At 45.2% G+C, this 10949-nt stretch overlaps 1 protein-coding gene across 2 annotated transcripts in view; it reads left to right on the top strand.

Annotated features, from left to right (window-relative positions):
- The first annotated feature begins 216 nt into the window (after positions 1–216).
- Positions 217–10949, top strand: part of PIK3R4 (phosphoinositide-3-kinase regulatory subunit 4) — an 89777-nt gene continuing 79044 nt past the window's right edge. Inside the window, exons 1-2 of one of the 2 annotated variants that reach the window (XM_004482741.4) lie at positions 217–443; positions 1070–1841. In XM_004482741.4, coding sequence (XP_004482798.1) covers positions 1109–1841 — 733 coding nt within the window. In that variant the 5' untranslated portion in view covers positions 217–443; positions 1070–1108. Of the gene's footprint in view, positions 460–1069; positions 1842–10949 lie in introns of both variants that reach the window. The other variant, XM_023585833.3, reaches the window with a different exon arrangement.

Here is a 10949-nt window from a genome sequence, read left to right as displayed (position 1 = left end):
CGGAGCCGGCGAGCGCGCCAGCGGCGGCCCGGAAGTGGGCTTTCTCCTGCGACGCGGCGCCTCGGGCCTGCAGGATCCGGCCCCCGCCCGGCGCTGAGGCCCGAGGCGGCCCCGCGGAGCCCCGAGGGCGAGCCTGGCGCCCGGGGGAAGAGGGCGAGGCCCGGAGCGCGGCCCGCGGCGGCCGGAGCCGGCGGGGCGCCCGGGGGCCTGCGGGGCCTGTCCAGCGGGGCTGGGGCTCCGCCGCGGGCCGCACAGCCCCGGAGCCCTCCCGCTGCCCCCGGCCGGACGGCGGGGCCTCGGCGCCCCTCAGACCCCGTCCCCTCCCCTGAAGGAGGAGCCCTCCTGGAGAGACTGCCGGCTCCGACTCCCTCCTCTTCCAAGGGGCTCGCCATGACCCCAGCGTGAACTCGGGAGCGGCTTTTGACAGTTTCTAGAGGCCTAGGGTAGTAGTGTTCAAAAGTGCGCACGGCCCTGCGTGTTTGTGGCTTTTATTTCCTGCAAAACCTGAGCTGGGAGACCCCTGGTCTGCTTTTGGCTTACTTTTAACCCCTCTGACTGGGTTTCCTCTGCGTCATTGTTGCCGATCAGAGAAGTTTGTGCCTTATATTAGCTTAACCCTGGAGGGGCTGAGGATTTTCTTTTGGATCTCAGCCTGACCTTTGTAGGAATTAAATGACCATTTGTGTTAGGTGATTCTGAGTCATTTTTATTTATTTTTTAACCATCTTGTTGGACAAGGACTGTGTCATTTAGTACTGCTGTGATCCTTATAGTCCCAAACAACAATATTGAATAAGTACTAAGGCCATTGATATTTTAAATGGAAAACCAGAAAATGCACATTCTGATATTTTCAGCCTAATAGGGGCCTGTTGAAATGTAGTTTAGTTCCTGTGAAGGTCAACATAGAATAACAAGATCTTTTTAGATAAAATAAGAGGCTGTCTAGAAGGCTAGGGGCAAGGCTCTCAGTTAAAAAGAAATGTGTGTATATATTTTTGGAAGAGACCAAATGAATAATTGTGTTTCATTGCTTCTGTGTTTCTTTTCTTTCTTTTTTTTTTGATAGGTGTTTTGTCCTAATTTTTGACCCGGAGGTGCTGCCGTTATGGGAAATCAGCTGGCTGGCATTGCTCCTTCCCAGATCCTTTCTGTGGAGAGTTATTTCTCAGACATCCATGACTTTGAGTATGATAAGAGCCTGGGGAGTACTCGGTTTTTTAAAGTTGCTCGAGCGAAGCACCGTGAAGGCCTGGTGGTTGTGAAGGTTTTTGCCATTCAGGATCCCACATTGCCTTTAACCAGCTATAAACAAGAGCTGGAGGAACTGAAAATCAGGCTTCATTCTGCACAGAACTGTCTTCCTTTCCAGAAAGCAGCAGAAAAAGCATCTGAGAAAGCAGCCATGCTCTTTAGACAGTATGTGCGAGACAACCTTTATGACCGCATCAGTACTCGTCCATTCTTAAATAACATTGAGAAGCGTTGGATTGCTTTCCAGATCCTGACAGCTGTGGACCAAGCACACAAATCTGGAGTCCGTCATGGGGACATCAAGACTGAGAATGTGATGGTTACCAGTTGGAATTGGGTTCTCCTAACTGATTTTGCCAGTTTTAAACCCACTTATCTTCCAGAGGACAACCCAGCAGATTTCAACTATTTTTTTGATACTTCACGGAGGAGAACTTGCTATATTGCTCCTGAACGTTTTGTAGATGGTGGAATGTTCGCCACCGAGTTAGAATACATGAGAGATCCATCCACTCCACTTGTAGACTTAAATAGCAATCAGAGAACAAGAGGAGAGTTGAAGCGAGCAATGGACATCTTTTCCGCAGGTATTTGTGCTGGTCAAATTTATTAAGGGAGGATGTGTGTGTGTGTGTGTGTGTGTATTTTAATGTACTTTTTATTTATTTTAAAAATATACTTAGATTACAGAAAATGTTATATTAAAAAATATAGGGCATTCCCATATTCCCCACTGCCCACACCTCCCACTTTTCTCACATTAACGACTTCTCTCATTAATGTGGTGCATTCATTGCAATTGATGAACACATTTTGGAGCATTTCCACAGCATGGATTATAGTCTGAATTATAGTTTACACTCTCTCCCACTCCATACTGTAGGTTATGGCAGGATGTATAATGACTTGTATCTGTCTTTGCATTATCATTCAGGGCAAATCCCAAGTCCTGAAAATGCCCCCATATTATACCTCTTTTCCCTCTCCCTGCCTTCAGCAACTCCAGTGGCCACCGTCTCCACATCAATGATATATTTCTTCCCTTGTTAGAATTACAATAAGTCTATAGTAGATTACCAGTAAGTCCACTCTAGTTCATATTTTATTCCCCAGTTCTGAGGATTCTGGGATGGTGATGTCCACTCCACCTCTAATTGAGAGAGACTTTGATCCCATATGGTTAATGAATGGAACTCTCTTACTTGTACTTGTAGACTCTACTCTCGGTTCCTTTGTGTGATGGTTGTCCATCCTCACCTCCTTGTTAGTTTTCCTGGATGAGTCCAATGAACTGGAGAGTAGGCTTTGCAACTCTGTTGAGGCTCAGGGCCCAGCTGGCACATGGACAGCCCAGAGATTCAAGTCTCTTGGACACATACCTACCAACTCCATCGTCAACTATCGGTTCACTAAAAGGGACAAAAGAGGCATGTGTAGAGAAGTCACATCTGAATCCAGCTCTGTCACACTCAGGAGAACAAACTCCAAAGTAGGGCCCACAGGCAAGGCACCAAACTCTAGAGCTATCTGCCGTGACCATAGGACCTGGGTGTCTCTGTGGCCCTCAGGAGCCCCACTATTTGGGGTAGTATCTGCTTTGGCAGTCTATGAGATCCTGCTGAGACGTGCATAAATGTTACCTCTCTGATGACCTCCCGACTCGTTTTGAAGTTTCTTAGCCATATAAACTCATTGTCTTTACCATTTCCCACTTTTATTCGAGGTCTTTTTCCAGTTACATCACTAGCCGGTGCTTGGTAGTAATCCCTTGGTGCCAGGGAGGCTCATCCCTGGGAGTCATGTCCCATGCTGGGGGAAAGGTAATGCATTTGCATGCTGAGTTTGGCTTAGAGAGTGGCCACATTTGAGCAACATGGAGGCTCTCGGGAGGTAACTCTTAGGCACCCTACAACATTAGGCTAAGTTGCAATTTCAAGAGCAAAATGCTCATAAGCATAGTTGTCAATATCAAGGGCCCATCAATGAACCATCCTCCTTCACTGGTCATTACCCTTGTACTTGGGGGATTGTTGTTCCATTAGAGAATGTGGCAGAGCTCCCCAGGATGGGAATTCAGTGTTCTTTCAGTTGTGTGAATCTTTACTCACTGTGGCAGTGCCCCACGAACATTTGAGCATATTTATATTCCTTATACATATGCCCAGGTGAACTTCTCTCATGTATCTCCCATCACTAACACCCCACACCAATGCTCCTCCCTTGCCTGTGTATGTATTTTAACTGTTAAACGTAGAAAGGTAGCTTTTTTATTTTTTAATTTTTTATCCCTCTCCCCGCTTGAGGCTTTTTTGTATGTGCTGTCTGCTCTCTCTGTCCATTTGCTGTGTGTTCTTCTGTGTCTGTTTTATTTTTTTATTTATTTCCCCTTCTTGTGATTTGTAAGCTGTCTGCTCTGTGTGTGTGTTTGCTGCGTGCTCTTCTGTGGTTTTTTGCTTGTCCCCCTTTTTGTTGAATCACCTTGCTGAGTTCGGCTCTCCGAGGTGCTTGCAGGCTGGGCGGCTCTCTGCAGCATGCAGGCGAGCCTGCCTTCACAAGGAAGCCCCGGGACGAGAACCCAGGGCCTCCCATATGGTAGACTGGAGCCCAGCTGATTGAGCCACAGCTCAAAGCCCAGAAAGGTAGCTTTTTAAAATCACTGGATATTGAAGAACTGATTTCTTCATGTCCTCATACACTTTCAGATAGATGCAGCATTCATTTATTCAGAATGTTTAGGTGCTTAGAAATGCAGAGCAGTTTGTTTATTCAAACATTTGAGACATACTTGAATGCTTATATCTATTGTATCAGGCACTGTCCTAGGTACAGAGGACTTAGATGGATAATATAGTCTCTTTTCTAGGAGCTTACACATTAACATGGAGACAGATATTGAAAAATGAAATTTCAGTGCAGTGTGATTAGCAATGGTGGTGAGAAACATAGGGTCTGCTGTAGGAACACATAAATACTTAGTCTGCATGGTGATGATGGATAGAGAGGTGGGACCAGGGAAGGCCTCCTTATTGGAAGATGGTGTTTAAACTGGGCCCTGAAAGATCCCAGGGCAGGCCTTGGTGGTGGTGTCATTCAGCAGAGGGTGCTGCTGTGTAAAGGCCTGAAGACCAGAGCATGGTTCATTGACGTGTTAGAGAACTTCAGGTAGTTTAGGATGTCTGGATCCTAGGATATATGAGGTAAGCAAGACCCAGGTCACAAAGCGTTTGGCAGGCCTTCACCTGTTTACCAGAACATTATCAGAAAAGATTTTAGAAACACCACTGTAGCATGAAGAGTGGATTGCAGGGGAGCTACAGTGGAGACAGCAAAACCTGTTTAGTAGGAGTTTACTGTCACAGTCTAGGCAAGACATTATCATGACTGGCTCAAGAGTGTTGCTGAGTTGGAAGTGCAGGGGAGAGACATGGTAATGTTTAAGATAGAATTAGTGGGTAGAATTGTTAGGAGTTGGTGATTGACTGGAGGAGGAAGCCAAGAACATTCCTCTTTCCCTGCCTGGATGATGATGTTGGTCACTGAGGTAGGAGATACAGGAAGTAAAGCCGTAGGGGATGGGAAGATGACGACAGCTGTTTCAGATATGTTGAGTCAGACATGTTTGGGGGATATCCAGAAAAGGATGTACACCATGCAGTTGGTTATAAAAGTTTGGTGCTTAGAGACTTGGGATGGAGGTAGAGATTTGGGAGTTTTTAGGAAGTAGGTAGTAGCAGTTGTAGCCCAAGAGTTTATAGCCACAGAGAGTTTGTGGAGAAGTGCGGTCAACCCTAGGGCTGAAGTGTGGTTTGCTGGCCTGGCGAGGGGAGCGGCCGCGGCAGGCCAAGCCGCTGCCCCCATAATAGGGTGGCCGGTCGGACTCACCGCCACCCCTGAAGGAAGCTCGGCATGGGCGCAGAGTGCCCTCGGGTCTCCCCTTCTCGGCAGCCATGCTTCCGCGGCCGCCCCTCCTCCCGGATGGCGCCGCACGATGCCTGTGGGGCGGCACCCTTCTTCTTCTTTCTCCCTGCGCAGGCGCAGGGCGGAAAATTCCAGTCTGCCCTTTTCCCCTCCCCCGACAGCAGCAACAGCCAGGCGTGGGCGGGAAACTCAAGTCTGCCCTCCACCCCAGCAACAGCAGCCACCAATCCCTAAACCCTGCCACTTCCCCCAGCAACAGCAGCCCCCAATCCCTAATCACCACCCCTCCCCCGTCCAGTACCGCCCACTGACCTTTCGCCGGCAACCAATCAGAACAGGGCGTGGCTTCGACCAATCAGCCTTCCCCAGCCCCTATAAAACCGTTGCCTCTCCCTCAATAAAGTGGACTTGCGTGTTTACCTTGTCTCCGCGGTAGTTCTTCTGCCGTGCGCCCTCCAGTCCTGAGAGCCCCTGACAAGGGCCTGGCCTCCCTTGTCCCCAGTTCGTCGCCTGCTTCTCCGGGCGACCCCTTCGTCGCCGGCTTCGCCGGGCGACCCCATCAGCCGAACCGCGCAACCCCTGTGAGACCGATCCCTCGTCTGCTGCCGGACCGACCCCTCGTCCCAAGTGGGACCGACCCCTTGTCCCGAGCTGGACCGACCCCTCGTCCGCAGCCAGACCCCACCTCTACAGACCGAGCAAAGTTGGTCACTGAGGTAGGAGATACAGGAAGTAAAGCCGTAGGGGATGGGAAGATGACGACAGCTGTTTCAGATATGTTGAGTCAGACATGTTTGGGGGATATCCAGAAAAGGATGTACACCATGCAGTTGGTTATAAAAGTTTGGTGCTTAGAGACATGGGATGGAGGTAGAGATTTGGGAGTTTTTAGGAAGTAGGTAGTAGCAGTTGTAGCCCAAGAGTTTATAGCCACAGAGAGTTTGTGGAGAAGTGATTCATCAGCATTTTTCGATCTCCCTTACAGAATTGGATGAAATCAGTGTGTTCCTTTCCTGGAAAAATGTTCCATGCTTTCTGTATATGTTCTTTTACATACAGTTTCAGTGGGTTCACCTACCCCATGATGCTGGGCCATGAATTCCAGGTTATCTTAGAACTTAGGATAGAGAGGAGAGGAGAGCAGAGCTGAGGATGGTACCCTGAGGAACACCTTATAAACTCTAGCAATATTACCATTTTAAGTAAATTTTTAACTTATTTAATCTTTCATTCACTTGTAGGTTTACTACAGAGAAAAGATGAATTGAGCCATATTTTACATTATTTATGAAATGTGATATAATGAAGAAGTATGAGTCATCTAGGGGAGTGAATAGCAGTTGTTACACAGGATTGCACCTGTTTGGTCCGTCCCGCCTACTAACCTGTGTCCCAAGATAATGTTGAAGGATGCATTTTGATAAAATAGAGTTAACCTCCTGGCTGTAAATATAACAAGATTAGAAATGTAATCCATCAGAATCTCAGTTTTCTTGATCAGTGAATTTATCTGAAATTTTCTTAAATAATTTTTACATTTTAAGTTTACTAACTTCTACAAAGTAGCACTCTTTTAGAAGTTGGACCACTTTCTAGCTTTAGGAGGTTATTCATAGTTTCACAGTTTCAGGGGTTGATGAGCAGTTTATATTTATCCTTTCCATGTGCATTATGATTTTGTAAATTTCAGCAAAATTCTTATGCAACATTTATTTTTTCATACTAAAGAGTTCTACATTGTTTTGTCTGCAGGTAGGCCCTTCTGTTTCTTTGGAAGAGGTGGGTGGGGTCTGTCCACCTCCCATAGCTTCTAGAAATTGATTTAGGTTCTTTGGGTTTTGGCTTTTACTTTTCCCTATCTTTTTTTTTTTTTTTTTAAAAGATTTATTTATTTTATTTAATTCCTCCCCCTTCTGTTGTCTGTTCTCTGTTCTCTGTGTCTGTTTGCTGCGTCTTGTTTCTTTGTCCGCGTCTGTTGTCATCAGCGGCACGGAAAGTGTGGGTGGCACCATTCCTGGGCAGGCTGCACTTTCTTTCACACTGGGCGGCTCTCCTTACGGGTGCGCTCCTTGTGCGTGGGGCTCTCCTACGCGGGGGACACCCCTGCGTGGCAGGGCACTCCTTGCGCGCATCAACGCTGCGCATGGGCCAGCTCCACACGGGTCAAGGAGGCCCGGGGTTTGAACCGTGGACCTTCCATGTGGTAGACGGACGCCCTAACCACTGGGCCAAGTCCGTTTCCCACTTTTTCCTGTCTTGATTCATGGTCCTAGATGCTCATTTGGGAGAATTGTATGTATTCTTTTGGCTTTGGTCACATACATGTACTTCCTTGTGTGCTGGAGAGATTTCGTTCATTGCTTGACAAATATTTGATTGACTGTTGTACATGAGTTATATGTGAGGCACTGTGGTACAGGTAGTGCTGGTAATAAAATTATGAATAAGAGTGACAATGACAAAGTTTTGCCCTTCTTGGAGTTTACATTCTAGTGGGGTGGGGGTTGGGGTGGAGGTGGGGGAAGAGATAGAATAAACAAATAAGTGAGAAAGTTAATTTCCATTAGTGATAGTACCATGACAAATCAGGGTGATGTATTCGAAGAAAAGACTGGTAAGGGGCTACATAGGTAAGACGGTCAGGGAAGACTCTTGGGGAATGTAATTTCTGAGCTGAGAGCTGAATGGTAAGAGGTACTTAGTGATGATAGTGACAACTTGAATCAGTTGTTCCCTAGGGAAATACCACCCAGTAACACCTTCTTCTAGTATAATATCCCAAAAGTTACACAGAAAAAAAAATTCTATGTTCATCTTTATTTAGTTATAAACAGTCATGTAACTAGAAAACAAACTTTTTGTTTGGAAATAATTTTAAACGTACAAACTTTAAAAACTTGGATACTTTCAAACCTGGTAAAAAAATAGTAGGGAGCACCCATTTGTCCTTTACCCAGATTCATCAACTGTTAATATTTTCCCTCAGTTACTTTATGATTATCTTTCCTTTCCTCCCTCTCATATATCCCCCCATGCTCCCACCCCATAGGATTTTTTTCTAAGCCATGAGGGTCACTTACATATATTAGGGCTCTCTACCTCTAAATTTTGAAGTGTTTATTTCCTAAGAGTAAGGTTATTCTCTTATATATCACAGTTTTGTTATCAATTGCAGTAAATTTAACATTGATACATTACTTTCATTTGATTTACAGTTCTTATTCTAGTTCTTTATTTGACTGTATGTGTCAGGTATTGTCCTAGGTACAGAGGACATAGATGGATAATAAATATTCCTTTTTTCAAGGAGCTTGCACATTAATATGGAGATAGGTATTGAAAAATGAAATTTCAGTGCAATGTGGTTTGCTATGGTGGTGAGAAATATAAGATGTTATAAGAACACATAGATACTTATTTTAGTCTTATAGTTTTTTCCTGGTCCAGGGCAGGACCCAATGTAGGGCCAGGTATTGCATTCATTCATTAATTCATTCATTCATTAATTATTGTATTTTTTAGAAGATACATAGATCACAAGAAATGTTACATTAAAAAATATAAGAGGTTCCCATATACCTCCCATCCCCCCCACCACTCCTCCCACATCAACAATCTCTTCCATCGTTGTGGCCCATTCATTGCATTTGGTGAACACAGTTTGGAGCACTGCTGTACTGCATGGATAATCGTTTACATTGTAGTTTACACTCCCCCCCAGTACATTCAGTGGTTTATGGCAGGATATATAATGTCCAGCATCTGTCCCTGCAATATCATTTAGGACAACTCCAAATCCCAAAAATGCCCCACATTACATCTCTTCTTCCCTCTCCCTGCCCTCAGCAAATACCATGGCCACTTTCTCCACATCAATGCTACAATTTCTTCCGTTACTAGTCACAGTAGTTTTATAGTAGAATACCAGTAAGTCCACTCTAATCCATATTTTATTCCTCCATCCTGCAGACCCTGGGATGGAGGTCCACTCCACCTCTAAATCGAGAGGGGGCTCAGATGCCACATGGCTGCTGGATGTGATTCTCCTGTTTGTGGTTGTAGGCACTCTCGGTTCCTTGGTGTGGTGGTTGACCATCCCCACCTCCCTGTTAGCTGATCTGGATAAGTCCAATGAATCAGAGACTAGGTGTTACAACTCTTGATTTAGAGGTGGAGTGGATATCGCCATCCCAGGGTTCTCAGGATGGAGGAATAAAATAAGTATTTGAGTGGACTTAATGGTATTCTACTGTTGACCTACTGTAAAACTAGTAATGGAAGAAAATACCCAACAAATATCTGAACATTTCTATATACCCTATATACATGTCCTGGAGAACTCCCTCCCAACCATGTGTCCCCCAGCAATAACACCCCACACCAGTGTTCCTCCCATGCCAGAGTTGAACCCTCTGTGATCCAAAACTTCTTAAAAAATGAAGTCTAATATATTGCCAAATTCAATTAGTAGGAAAATGAAATAGTAATGATACATTTAAAGATTAGAAAAAGAATACATACTAATTTAGAAAAACTAAAAGTGAAAAATAAATTGCGGTATTGAAAAATGAAAAATATCAAAAAACTTTGTTTTTGATGTTTTGCCTTTCATCACTGTAATAGGTGTTGCCCTGTGTATTAGTCAGCCAAAGGGGTACTGATGCAAAATACCAGAAACTGGTTGGTTTTTATAAAGGGTATTTATTTGGGCTAGGAGCTTACAGATACCAGGCCATAAAGCATAAGTTACTTCCCTCACCAAAGTCTATTTGGAGCAAGATGGCTGCCGACGGCTGCGAGGGCTCAGGCTTCCTGGGTTCCTAGTTCCTGGGGCTTGCTTTACTCTGGCTTCAAGGTTCCTTTCTTCCTGTGGCTGGTTTCTCTTTCCTCTGTGAGCTTACTTCCCAGGGCTCTAGCTTAAGGCTTCAGCATCAAACTCCATCAAAACTGTAACATTAAAAGCCCCAACTCTGTTCTTTGCCATGCCTTTTATCTGTGAGTCCCCACCCACCAATCACACCTAATTGGTGGGCAACTCAGTCATGCCCAGGTACAGATCAGATTGCAAGCATAATCCATTATCTATTTTTGGGATTCATAACCATATCAAACTGCTATACTTCACCCTCTGAATTCCAGAAAGACATTATAATATTAGAAAAAACCTTAAATCAGTAACAATTCAAGTACTAAATCATATCACAGTTTGTCTTGGGGCAATGTCCTGTCTATTATAGACCTCTGAAACTTAAAAACAATCTATTTCCAATACACAAATGGACAGACCTAGGATAAACATTTTCATTACAATAAGGAGAAATTGGGAGGGAAACATGCGTCACAGGTCCTCTGCAGTTCAGTAAACCGGCAGGGCATTCTCCGTTGGATTTCAAAGTCTGAGTGTCATTCTTAAGAAGATGGTTTCTTCTCCTTGGGGCCATATGGGAACCCACCCTTACCACTGGCTTGCCCAGCAGCTATTTTCTTCGCTCCACTCTATCAAGCATCTAGGTGTCGACCAAGCTCCAGACCTCTCCCTCTAAGAGTGTTGGGGTGATTGCCACACCTCACCCAGTCTTTGGGTGAGTATAATGATATGAAGACAACATTCTCCCTAACCTTTGACATACAGGCTTAGCCCTCTTAGAGCAATGAACTGACCACCTGCCCTTCCCTAACCTTTGGGGGACAGGTCCACCCCTTTTAGACCTGTGGGGTGCTGACCTTAACTTCCCTAATCCTTGGGGAATGTGCTCTACCCTCTCTGTACCCTGGGG

This window comes from Dasypus novemcinctus, chromosome 31 (genome assembly GCF_030445035.2).
Source record: "Dasypus novemcinctus isolate mDasNov1 chromosome 31, mDasNov1.1.hap2, whole genome shotgun sequence".
NCBI lineage: Eukaryota > Metazoa > Chordata > Mammalia > Cingulata > Dasypodidae > Dasypus > Dasypus novemcinctus.
Note: the sequence above shows the minus strand (reverse complement) of the source record. Positions and strands in the feature narration are given on the sequence as shown.